Genomic DNA, 12,954 nt, shown 5'->3' on the forward strand with positions numbered 1-12,954 from the left:
GGTCAGACCGCTCCCCTATCTATCCTGCACTCATACCCTGCATCTTCTATCTGAAGGTTGCCCCCCAGTATTCCAGCCTCGACTCTGGCCTTTGAAAACCCTGGCACAGTGATGGGGGGCTAGGAATGGCCAGATGTTGGGGGGCCCTCCAGCTTCCAATATATGCTCCCTAAATTGCTATCATGCCCGTGGCCAGCAAAGACCCTCGCCGGGCTGCAAGGCTGATGCTGGCCCATTGGGGACAGAGGTCACCTACAACTGAGCCTTTGATCCACAGGAATGGGCTGGGCACCTCGACCTTTGACTCCACCCAGGCTTGGGCCAAAACGGTCAAACTTTGAGCCTCGGCAGTGTGAAGGTCTCGAGGTCATTACCTCCCTTTCATTAAGGCTCACAATCAATAATGCCAGTGGGGGAACCGTGTGCAAACTGCTTTCTCTACATTCCATTTGTTCAATTACTATGTATTGAGAACCTTCTGGGTGCCTGGCACCCTTCTCCTTCTTACCATGGGGGCCCAGCAGTGAAAGAAACAAAGATCTCTGTCCTCCAAGCGTTGATGCTCTAGTGGAGGAGAAAGACAAGAAGCAGGATAAATAAGAACATGATGTCATCTGTTAGAATGTGGTGTAAGTTCTGGAAACAATGATACTGGGAATGCAGATTAGATATGCGGGGTAGGAAGGGACTGTGATTTTTAGACCCAGTGTCACCTGAGAAGGTGACATTTGAGTAAAGACCTGAAGGAGATGAGGGAGTGAACCATGCAGATATTTAGGGGAGAGTGGTCCATGTAGAAGGGACAGCCAGTGCAAAGGCCCTGAGGTTGGTGTGAGATTGACAGGTTCTGGTGAGAAGACCAGTGTGGCGGAAACCACAGAGAGACAGAGGGGGACACTGAGAGGAAGTGAGGACAGGTCCTGCAGGGCATTGTGAGCTGCAGTGAGGACTTCGGCTTTTTTTCTAAGGACTTTGGCTTTTGCTGTAGGAGGCATGGAGGGTTCTGAGCAGAGAAGGGATGGATCTGACTCAGATATTTACAGGCTCCCTTTGTGGGGGTGGTGGGAAACACTGTGGAGATTGAGGATGGAAGGAAAGAGAACTCATCCTCCACACAGCTCAGTAGGGGAGAGTTTGTGTGTGTCCCACCTACCCACTAGGGCCAAACTCTGAAAGTGCTAACCACTTGCCCAGGGACACCCAACCAATTAGCAGCAGCCCCTGGATTTGAACCTGTCCATGTGACTCCAGTGCCATTGGGTAAATAATCATTCATTGGGTACCTTATGTGCCTGTGACCTCAGGGGGTTACAGATCTTGAGACCCAAGAGACAGAGAGGGGGGCTCTGTTTCTGGTAATACCCCTGCATTAGGATGATGAACAAAGGAATTCACTCAAGAAACATGTATTGATCACCCACTGTGTTACAGGCACTGTGCTGGCTGCAGGGAACAAGACAGAGCAAAATTTCTGCCAAGAGGGCGAGACAGAATTTCTCCTCTAGTAAGGGAGACAGACAAAAAGCATTAAAAAAAAAAAAACCCAGGAGGGACTTCCCTGGTGGTCCAGTGGTTAAGAATCTGCCTTCAGTAAGCTGTGACAAAGCGAGAGAGAGGCATGGACATATATACACTACCAAACGTAAGGTAGATAGCTAGTGGGAAGCAGCCGCATAGCACAGGGAGATCAGCTTGGTGCTTTGTGACCGCCTGGAGGGGTGGGATAGGGAGGGTGGGAGGAAGGGAGACGCAAGAGGGAAGGGATATGGGAACAGATGTATATGTATAACTGATTCACTTTGTTATAAAGCAGAAACTAAAAAAAAAAAAAAAGAAATATATTATAAAGGGACCATGGCAGTAATTTGGCAAAATAGCATGAGGAACAAAACCAACGAGTTGAAGCAGGCTATCCTAGTGACTTTCCCTAGAGTGAAAGTTGAGTCAACCTCACATTGGCTGATTTTTTTCTTTAATAAAATTTTTCAAAAGGAAAAAAAAAAAAAAAAAAAGAATCTGCCTTCCAATGCCTGCCTTGGATCCCTGGTCGGGGAACTAAGAGCCCAAATGCCGCAGGGCAACTAAGCCCGCATGCCGCAACTACTAAGACCCCACGCTCTAGAGCCCACGTGCCACAACTAGAGAGAAGCCCGAGTGCCGCAATTAGAGAAGCCCATACGCCACAACTAAGACCCGATGCAGCCAAATAAATAAATAAATATTTTTAAAAAGATAAAGATCCTTAAAAAAAAAACACCCAGGAAATTATATAGGATGTTAGAAGATAAGTACTGATGGAAAAAAATAGGGCGGGATAAGGTGGTCAGAAGGGCCAAGGGTGGGGATTGCAATTTGAAATAGGGTGGTCAGGACAGGAGGAGGTGACATTTGAGCAAAGAATTGGAGATGAGGGATCAAGCCATGTGTCGCTCTGGGAAAAGTATGATCCAGGCAGAAGGAACAACAGTACTAAAGGCCCAGAGGTGGGTTCAACATAAATGACTGAGTCAATGAACAAAGCTTGTGGCCATCAGGAAAGTCCAGTCACCCCCTCCTCCAGTCCCCACTTCTGGCTTTTGCAACTGCTGTTTCCTCAGCCTGGATCACATTTTTTCCTTTGGACAAACTCCTGATGGACCCTCAAGCCTTAGCTCTCTGGTTGCAGCTTCAGAAAAGTTGCCTCTGAGACCCCCGCCGCCACAGATTAGCAGTTCTTTCCCTGTGCTCCCACAGACCCTGTAGACCTCCCCTCCCCCATTCTGATCTTTCAACCTTCTGCACTGGGCTGTGAGTATCTCAAGGGTGTCTGCTGGATTTACCCCAGCAGTACACAGTAGGTGCCCAATAAATCATTAAGCAGCTAAGTGCTGTTCCATCCTTCACCACATAAAATCTAAATTCTCTTGCACAGGACAGACATGTAAATCTGTCTGTAAAATAATAAACTGGTTCTGGGAGAAGACACACAGCTGGTTGTGGTGGTGGCTTCTGGGAAGGGAAAGAGGTGGGTGGGGCAGGGCAGGGAACAGAGGGTGGAGACAGACTTTTCACTCTAGCTTTCTTTTTGTAGTTTTTGGAATTTTCTTTACTAGGTGTGTGAATTACTTATGCAAACATAAAATGAATAAACAAAATTGTACAAAATTAAAAGACTTTTTAAAATTGCAAAGTGTGTGGAGTTTGAAACACATATCCACAGTTCTTGCAAGGATAGAATGAACAATGAAATACATTATAAGTTTTCATTAATACTTCACAAAAATATCCATATGTTATATATCAGATGCAAAAAAACAAAACAAAAGCCTTCAAGTCTTCCACGGTCCACCCCCATCCCTGCCTTGGCTTTTTTTTTTTTCCTTTTTGACCTTTTATTATTTATTTTTATTTGGCTGCATTGGGTCTTAGTTGTGGCACGCAGGCTCTTCATTGCAGCATGCAGTCTTCTTTCCAGTTGCAGCGCCCGGGCTTACTTGCACCGCAGCATGTGGGATCTTAGTTCCCCCCACCAGGGATCTAACTCCCGTCCCCTGCATTGGAAGGCGGATTCCTAACAACTGGACCACCAGGGAAGTCCCCCACCTTGGCTCTTGCCTTGCTTTGATGATAAAACTCACCTTCAAAATAAAAGTAATAATAATAATAATAATAAAGCTACGTATGTTCTACACATGGCATGCTTTGCCTCCATCATTTCATCGAATCTCACACCTCCCCATTTTCCAGATGAGGACACTGAGGTTGGCTCCCAGGCCACGTTCTCCGCGGCTAAACTCGGTCCATTTCTCACTGGCAATCCAGTGCTCAGGTCTGGCCCGCCAGGGCAGGCTGCTATGGGCTCGTGGCGCCGCCTGGAGGCCTGACGGGGAACGCAGCAAAGAACCTAAAAAATGAGCGTTGGGATTTCTGTTGGTGAGAGTGGACGAGGGAGGCAACGCAGGATCTGTGGACTCCCCAGTTTGCTCTCGGAGAGCCCTGGCAGTCTGAGATGCGACACGACCTTGGTCTAGGAGATGGGGGGAGACACATCTCCTAACCTGACGCATTTGAGGGGGACATGCCCTGGGGGAATTTAAGAGGAGAAGCACGATCCGCCAGGCCCTACCCTGAGGGCCTTCTGTGAGAGATAACGCCCTGCATTTAAACAAACAAGCAAACAAAACCACGTTCCTGGAGAAACCAACGGCTAGGGTTTTGGAGGCCCAAAGCGGGCGGGCCCTGGGGACGTGGCTGACAAAAAAGCGTAACTGTTATTGGCCATATTCCCTTAGGTGCCCGCCCTAGCACCGCCCAGCCACTTTTCCAGACTGAACGAGCTCATTGGCTGAACAAGGAGCGTGCCCTTTGAGGAGGGAGGTTTCATTGGCTGGATTACCGCACCGGCTCTTTGGGGGCGGGACCGAAGAGGGGGCGGGGTTTCTTGCTGTGGGGTCGCGCTCCCAGGTGTTGCAGAGGGTTCTTTAAGCCAGCAGTGAAAATTAGCTTCTGGGGTTAGTCTTGGGGCGGAGGTGGGGACGGCGTTAGCGGGCCCCGCCGTCTTTGCTCTTGCTCGCCCAGCTTTCTAACGCCGAATACAAGCCCGGCCGGCGGCGGCGCGGGCGTGACGTCATCGCGAGGCGTCGAGAGAGTCCAGTAGAGGAAGCCTTGACCTCTCTAAGCGTGGGGAGCTGCGCGACAATGCTGCAGCTAGTCCGGGCTGGGGCGCGGGCCTGGCTTCGGCCCAAGGGCTGCCGGGTGAGGCCGGGGACTGAGGGCGGGGTCGGAGGACAAAGGTTGGAGGGTCCGGGGATCGTCTCTCACTCTTGCTCACCGTTTACAGGGCCTGAAGGCGCTGGCAGAAGAGGCAGTGCAGCCGGCGGAGAAACCAGAACCGGTGGCGAGCGCGGGTGAGGTTGCTGGGGTTGCCCCAGGAGGGGTGGCAACCGGAAACTCTGACCCTTGCTCCTGACCCCTGACCTCTCAATCCCTCCAGGTCCCCGGCTGCCCGTGCTGCGCAGGTGCGAGCTCCCGGTGCTCGCGCACCGGCGTCCCGTGCAGGCCTGGGTCGAGTCCTTGCGGGGCTACGAGCAGGAGCGCTTGGGTCTGACCGAGCTGCACCCAGACGTTTTCTCCGCGACGCCCAGGTAAGTGGGAGCCGAAATGGTGAACTGGGTGGCAGAGGGACGAGGAGCGGGGATTTAGGAATCAGGATGACCTGGACTGGAGCCTCAGTTTCTCCACCTGTTAGAAGAGAGTGATGAAAAAAAAAAGAGAGAGAATGATGGTTTTTCTTGCTGCAGAGTTGTGTGAAGGTGAGGGCCGAGAGGTAACATCCTCTGAGGGTTAGGGACGCAGAGCTCTGGAACCCGAGTGACTGGATTCAAATCCTGCCTTCCCCCTTGAGCTTCAGTGTCTCTATTGTGTCAAACCTCAAACGATTAAATGAGATAATTCTGGCCCATAATATGGTCTGTAGAAATGTTGGTTATTGTTGCTGTTATTGGTTTTTGCAAAAATGAGCATTAACTGTGGTTAAGTCCTTACTGTGTGCCTGGGACAGTCTATTTGTATTTTATTTTATTTTATTTTTGGCCACGTGGCTTGCAGGATCTTAGTTCCCCGACCAGGGATTGAACCTCAGCCCTCAGCAGTGAAAGCACAGAGTCCTAACCACTGGACTGCCAGGGAATTCCCTTTTTTTCGGGGGGGGGGCGTATTTGCATTTAAAAGATACATATTTATTTAGCCGTGTCGGGTCTTAGTTGCCGCAGGCAGGATCTTCGTTGCCGCGTGAGGGATCTTCGTTGCAGCATGCAGGATCCTTAGTTGCGGCATGCAGAACCTTTTTAGTTGCGGCATGTGAGGTCTAGTTCCCTGACCAGGGATCAAACCCGGGCCCCCTGCATTGAGATCGCAGTCTTAGCCACTGGACCACCAGGAAAGTCACCCTACTTGCAGTTTAGTTAACTAGATCCTCATAGCAACCCTAGGAATGGATTCTATTATTCTTGTTTCGTAGGTAAGGAAACTGAGCACAGACAAGTTAAGAAATTTGCCCAAGGTCACACAGCTTATAAACTTTAGAGCCAGACCTCAACCCTATATGGGCCAACTCCCAGGACCAAGCTTTCGCTTGCCAAGGTGTGTGATGTCTCTTACGTGTATGTGTCTGGCACATAAGTGCTATTAATCTATTACTATTACTTATTTGTATGGTTTGCTCTCTGTCTTTACAGAGTCCCAGTCTGCTAGATGGTGACAAAAAAAGATGAAAACGACATATTTTGTTTATTCTGTAAATACTTATGAAGCACTTACTATGTGCCAGATTCCATTCTAGGTGTCAGGGATACAGCAGTGAATGAGCACCGAGGTTGCTGATGTTGCTCCCAGTCTAAGCCAGGATCAGCAAACTTTTTCTGTAAAGAGCCAGAGAGTAAATGTTTTGGGCTTTGCAGGCTGTAACGTCTCCATGGCAACTACTCATCTTTGTTGATGTAGTACAAAAGCAGCCATAGGCAGTGTGTAAGTGAATGAGCGTGGCTGTGTTCCAGTAAAACATATTTACAAGAACAGGCAGCAGGCCAGATTTGGCCTTACTAGCCATAGTTTGCCAACCCCTGGCAAACCAGCCTGGCAGCGCTGTCCAATGCGAGCCACACATGTAATTGAAATTCTTCCAATAGCCAAGTTTTCTTTCAAATAGCGAGAAACAAATGAGATTGATTTCAATAATATATTTCGTTTAGCCTGATAAATCTAAAATCTTGTCATTTCAACATGTGGCACTGGCCACCTTTCAGGGGTTTAGTAGCCACACATGTGGCCAGTGTCTACTGTATGGAACAGCACGGGGGTAGAGAGGCAAACCAGTCTGTAAAGAAGTGGCAGTGAGGAAGTGGTAATGGTAGGAAAGGAGTAAGGTAAAGCCCTCTAGCAAGGGGATTCCTCTTGGAGATACCATCTGGGCTAAGACCGGTAGGCAGAAAAGGAACCAGCCATGGGAAGAGCATTTCAGGCAGAGGGAACGGCAAGTGCAGATGCTTGGAGGCTTGGAGGCTGGACTCCACAGAACGGACACAGAGTGGAGCTGGGGGTGGTGCGAGATGGGCTGAGAGAGGGACCGGGGCAGGTCACACAGGGCCCCGGAAGTGGATGGGGACGAGCCGGAGTTTTTTTTGTTTTGTTTTGTTTTTGTGGTACGCGGGCCTCTCACTGCTGTGGCCTCTTCTGTTGCGGAGCACAGGCTCCGGACGCACAGGCTCAGCGGCCATGGCTCACGGGCCCAGCCACTCCGCGGCATGTGGGATCTTCCCGGACCGGGGCACGAACCCGTGTCCCCTGCATCGGCAGGCGGACTCTCAAGCACTGCGCCACCAGGGAAGCCCTGGAGTTTTCATCTAGTCGGGCGGAGAGGCTTTTAAGTGGAAGTGAGCCTGTCGTGTCTCCTTCCTCCACAGGCTGGATATCCTGCACCAGGTTGCCATCTGGCAGAAGAACTTCAAGAGAATTGTGAGTGCCCAGAGTGGGGTGGGGGTAGGGGAGCAGAGGATGCCCCTGCTGTGTCTTCTCTGGACTGTGGGGCTCAGGCCCCATCTTCTCTTTCCTGACCCATTCACCGATGGGCCATTTGCCAGGCATTTTGTGAACTGCCACTGTGCCCTGAACATTGTGCTGGGGGACAAGACAGGCAAGGTCCCTGTCCTTTTCAAGCTGCCAGTCTAGTTGGTGAGGAGAACATGAATCAAGTAGTCACGCCTGTGAATGTATAATTAGGGAAGTTGTCTCAGAGAAAGGGGCGTTTAACCTCAGGTGCGTGACAGGCGCTAACCAGGTGAAGCGGGCAGTGGGGCTGGGGTGGAGGGCGTCGGAGCAACACAGGCATATCCTCTGGCAGAGATCAGAAGGGGCCCAGTGTGGCCATGGAGGTCAGCAGGGGCAACGGGAGGTGTTTGGACCTTAAGCCAAGAGCATTGATGACGCTGTTATCAATCAGAGTCCCCGCCTTCCATCTGCCCACCTCAAGTCTGGCGAGTCCTCCCCTCCCTGGCTCGCCGTGGCCCTGGAAATGAAGTCATCAGCCTGGCATTGGAAGCCTTGCATGATCCCCTACCCTGCACCTCTCCGTGATTCTCCCTAACCCCCGCGTCTTTCCCCATGCCCCACCTTCCTTTTATTTTTTAATTTAATTTAATTTATTTATTTGTGGCCACGCGGCTTGCAGGATCTTAGTTCGCTGACCAGGGATCAAGGGATCGAACCCCTGCGCCATGCAGTGGAAGCTCAGAGTCCTAACCACTGGACCACCAGGGAATTCCCCTAGCTTCCTTTTAGTTACAACCACATGGAAATCATTCAAAAAATACTAAGTACCTACTGTGTGTCAGGCAGCAGAGCCCCTGCCTCTCTGAGGCTGACGTTCTGGAGTGCAGGAGGGAACTCTTGATTCCTTTATCCCTCCCTCCCTTCCTCCCAGAGCACTCTGTGCTTGTCCCGATGGAGCCCCAGTCTCTGTGTCTCCTGTCCGGCTCCCCAGCGGCAGGCCGGTCCGCCCAGCTCACTGCTGTGTTCCTGGGCCTGGCACCTTTCGTCTGCAATGGCACCTCCCTTGTGAACCTGACTCTTTCCTCACTCTGCGCCCACAGAGCTATGCCAAGACCAAGACCAGGGCCGAGGTGCGAGGCGGTGGCCGGAAGCCCTGGCCACAGAAAGGCAGTGGGCGCGCCAGGCATGGCAGCATCCGCTCCCCAATCTGGCGAGGAGGTAAGCAGGTCTGCCCACGTGCGGTCAGAGGTTGGAGAGTCCGTCCACTTCGCCCCATTTCCCCGCAGTTCTGGCCTTGGCCTCTCATCAGGCCATGGCCACAGCCCCTTTTGCCCCACTTCCCATCTCACCTCTCCTGGCCCACACTTCACACAGCACCCAGAGGGCTCTTCCTAAACCTCCCAGCTCCTGCGGCCTTTGCGTGAAGTCTGAGCCCCTCGTCTTGGCCTCCAGGCCCTGGTGGCTGCAGACCGCACCCCCTTGTCCCTTGCACACCCTCTCTGACCAAACAGCTGACTCAGAGTCATCTCCCATTTGTCTGGCCAATCCCTCTCATCCTTCTGATGTGTTTGGGCCATGCCTCCTCCAGGAAGCCCTCCCTGACCCTCTTTGAGTCTCCCCACCCCCTGCAACCCCCTGTGCTGCCTGGCACGGCCCTGGTTCCCTCTGGCATCAAGTCTCTGGCTGAATATGAATGGTGTGGGGGCAGGGATCCTCTCCCGCATGTTCCCTGCTGCACTTCCAGCGTCCAGCAGAGGGAGGACACACGGGTAGACCTGTCCTCACCCCAGGTTTGACGGCTGAAGACACCAAGCCCCAGTGAGGTGAATTTACCTGTCCCAGGTGATACCTGATGCAACCTCCCCTCTCCATCCCTACCTGAGGCCCTGCCCTCTTTGCTGGGGTTCTGCCTGGCCGAGGGCAGCCTCCCTCCTACCTCCCCTGTGCCAGCCACTGGGGCAGATTTCTGACCTCCAAGCCCAGCTGGGGCCTTCACCTATTTACGTACCTCTGCCCCCGCAGGAGGCATTGCACATGGCCCCCGGGGCCCCACAAGCTACTACTACATGTTGCCCATGAAAGTGCGGGTGCAGGGCCTCAAGGTGGCGCTGACCGTCAAGCTGGCCCAGGTACAGCAGCAGTCCTGCCGGGAGCCACGGGAGTCCTGGGGTGTGGGCTGTGGGTGCAGGGTGGTCTCAGACTGTCCTTTCCTCCCACCAGGACGACCTGCACATCGTGGACTCCCTGGAACTGCCAACCGCAGACCCCCAGTACCTGATGGAGCTGGCCCGCTACCGCCGCTGGGGCGACTCAGTCCTCCTTGTGGACTTGTGAGGGTGCCGGGCAGAGCAGGGGCGGCTGGGGCAGGGGGGCAGGGTGGGCGGTCCGTCCTCGGCAGGGGCTCACCTCTTGGCCTCTGTTTCAGAGAACACGAGGACATGCCCCAGAACATTGTGGCAGCTGCCTCTGGGCTGAAGACCTTCAACCTAATCCCTGCTATTGGTGAGCCAGGGGCCCCGCTCTGTCTCTCAGACCCCCGGAGAGTGCAGCATGGGCCAGCTCAAATCCTGTATCTGCAACTTGGTCACAGAGTGGCCTTGGGCAGTGACCACCCTCCCCCACTCAACCCTCAGTTTGCCCAGACGGAGCATTGGGAGAATGATGTGTTTCTTAAAGAAAACTTCTGAGGGGAATTCCCTGGTGGTCCAGTAGTTAGAACTCCACGCTTTCACTGCTGTGGCCCGGGTTTGATCCCTGGTCTGGGAACTAAGATCCCACAGGCAGCACGGTGCAGCCAAAAAACACAAAACACTCTGAGGTCACACCTGTCCAAGCTTGGGCCACAGGGCCAGGCGTGGAGTGAGTTTGAGGGCCCACTGGCTGTCCCCACCCGGCTCCTTGCTCGGAGACACAGGATCAGGGCTGTCCTGAGTACGTCACACCAGTGGCTGTGGTGACTAATGCCCAGGGCTCTCTCCTGGTCTCCTGTTTGTGTGCCCGGCTGCCTCCTGGACAGCGGCACATGGGGTCTGCTAGTCATCCTGGCACACGAGACCTTCCTCCCAGCAGCTCCGGCCCCAAACCACACTGTCCCCCTCCACTCCAGCCTGTTAGCTCACCCTGTCAGCGCTGTCTCTAAACATCCACAATCCAACCGCTTTTCACCACCCTGGGCCAGCTCCCACCATCTGCCTGGACCGGCACAGTTAGGGCACAGTGGCCTCTGCCCTGGTCCCAGGCTCCTGCTGACCGACTCCTCCCCACAGTCTGTCCTGCACTCCCGTCTCCCCACCCCCGCTCCCACTACGGCCACCAGAGGGCGCCTGAGCACCTGAGTCAGGTCCTGTCCCTCCTCTGCCCACCACCCTCCAGGGCTCCCTCGTCACTCGGGGTAAAAGCCCAAGTCTTCCCCGGAGGACCACAGACCCTGCATGCCCTGCCCTGCCCCGCCCTCCCCTTCCTTCCCCTCATCACTCACTGCAGCCCCATGGGCCTCCCTCAGTACATCGTGTTTATCTGCTCTGTTTATCGTCAGCCTCCCCCTGGGGTGTGGTGGGAACCGTGCCCAAGCGCAGGGCAGAGTTGGGTACTCAGGATGCTCTCGGTTGGAAGTTGATGAGCTAAGGGCAGTCTCTTGCCCAGGGTCTTGCTGGGGGTGAGCGACTGAGCCAGGGTTTGAACCCAGGCTACGGGGCTCAGGACCCTACACCAGACCCTGGTGTTTCTGTCGGGGGCAGGGGGGACCCGCCCTGACTGTGCCTCCACCCCACCCCCCAGGCCTGAATGTGCACAGCATGCTCAAGCACCAGACCCTGGTCCTGACCCTGCCAACCGTCGCCTTGCTGGAGGAGAAGCTGCTCTGGCACGACTCGCGCTACACGCCCCTCTACCCCTTCCGCCTGCCCTACCGCGACTTCCCCTGAGCCCCACGCTGCACCCCCCAGGGCCCATCGGCCACCCTCCTCCTTGCTCGCTGTCCATGCGGTGCGCCTGCTCCGAGCTAGGCCGAGCCCCTGGTGGGCTTGGGAGCCTCCCGCTCATCCTGCAAGGGCGGCCAGAACCCCTCATCCCGGTGGGAAGCTGAGGCCACTCGCAGAGCAGCCAAGCAGGCGTCACTACCGGGAAGGGGCCGCTGACAGGAGCTTGGGGCAGCTTCTGCCCCAAGTCTCTTTTGTGTAAGATAAATTTTACTTTTTAATCAAAGAGGAGAAACACAACAACAGCTCATTGCCGTTTTGTGAATAATTCCATTTGGCAAGTTAGGCTCTTCCCCCGGTGCGGGGCACAGCTGGGTACCCGGCTGCCTCAAGGCACTGTTTATAGAAATGACCCACCATCAACTTTTCAGCCTCGGAGCACGCAGAGAACCAGCCGTCGCTAGGAACCCACTCGTGGTGTCTCCCAATCCCAAGCACTCTCACCGAGCGCTTGCATCCCTGACGGGGCTTGTGGTCCCATTTATTATGGTCCTTCAGTCCAAGTGTGGACCTGATTCCCCAAGTGGGTACAGTGTGGAAACCTGAGCTTTCATCACAGTGATTTTCCCTAAGCACAGAGTCAGTATCAACGTGGTCAGTAAATGAGTGAATAAACATTTTTTAAAAACACCAAACCGGTATCCTGATCCTTGAGTCTGCTGGTGTTATTTGCCCCCAAGTTGTTACTAATTGTCACAATACAGACTATAAAGTAACGTGGTCAGTTTCTTTAAAGTCAGCCAGGAGCTTCCTTGCTGGTTCAGCGGTTAGGAATCTGGCAGCCAGTGCAGGGAACACAGGTTTGAGCCCTGGTCCGGGAAGATCCCACACGCCACGGAGCAACAAAGCCCACGCGCCACAGCTACTGAGCCCACGTGCCACTACTGAAGCCTGTGCGCCTAGAGCCCGTGCTCCACAACAAGAGAAGCCACTGCAACGAGAAGCCCGCCCACCGCAACGAAGAGTAGCCCCCGCTCACCGCAACTAGAGAAAGCCCGCGGGCAGCAACGAAGACCAAACGCAGCCAAAAATAAATAAAATTTATTTTAAAAATCTTAAAAAATAAAAGTATGAATGCAAAAAAAAAAAACAAAAAAACAGAACTGCCATTTGGTATGCAGGCCCAACCAGGCAGCCACAGTGACCCATCGACTGGGCTGCTCCTCGCTGAAAACATCTCTGGAATGTTTTGGGAGTCCCTTCAGAGCTTACAACACGTTCTTTGGAAGTCCTCAATGAACATAAATTGTGATCCTTAAAGCATCAGATTTGACTGAGTAAAAAAGAAAAAGCTAGGACTTCCCTGGTGGTCCAGTGGGTAAGACTGCACTCCCAATGCAGGGGACCCGGGTTCAATCCCTGGTCGGGGAACTAGGTCCCGCATGCCGCGGTGAAGATCCTGCATGCGGCAACTAAGACCCAGCACAGCCTAATTAATTAATTAATTAAGAGA

The 12,954-nt window shown here is 53.5% G+C and overlaps 1 protein-coding gene across 1 annotated transcript; it reads left to right on the plus strand.

The window, feature by feature from the left end:
* Positions 1-4,400: 4,400 nt before the first annotated feature.
* On the plus strand, positions 4,401-12,136 carry MRPL4 (mitochondrial ribosomal protein L4). The gene is made up of 9 exons (XM_082623933.1): positions 4,401-4,734; positions 4,820-4,886; positions 4,973-5,123; positions 7,440-7,491; positions 8,625-8,742; positions 9,547-9,653; positions 9,745-9,854; positions 9,950-10,026; positions 11,302-12,136. Exons 1-9 carry the CDS (start codon positions 4,678-4,680, stop codon positions 11,445-11,447), a joined length of 885 nt encoding a protein of 294 aa, XP_082480059.1. The 5' UTR covers positions 4,401-4,677; the 3' UTR covers positions 11,448-12,136.
* The last annotated feature ends 818 nt before the right edge of the window (positions 12,137-12,954 follow it).

This window comes from Mesoplodon mirus (assembly GCF_964341445.2).
Source record: "Mesoplodon mirus genome assembly, chromosome: 5".
NCBI lineage: Eukaryota > Metazoa > Chordata > Mammalia > Artiodactyla > Ziphiidae > Mesoplodon > Mesoplodon mirus.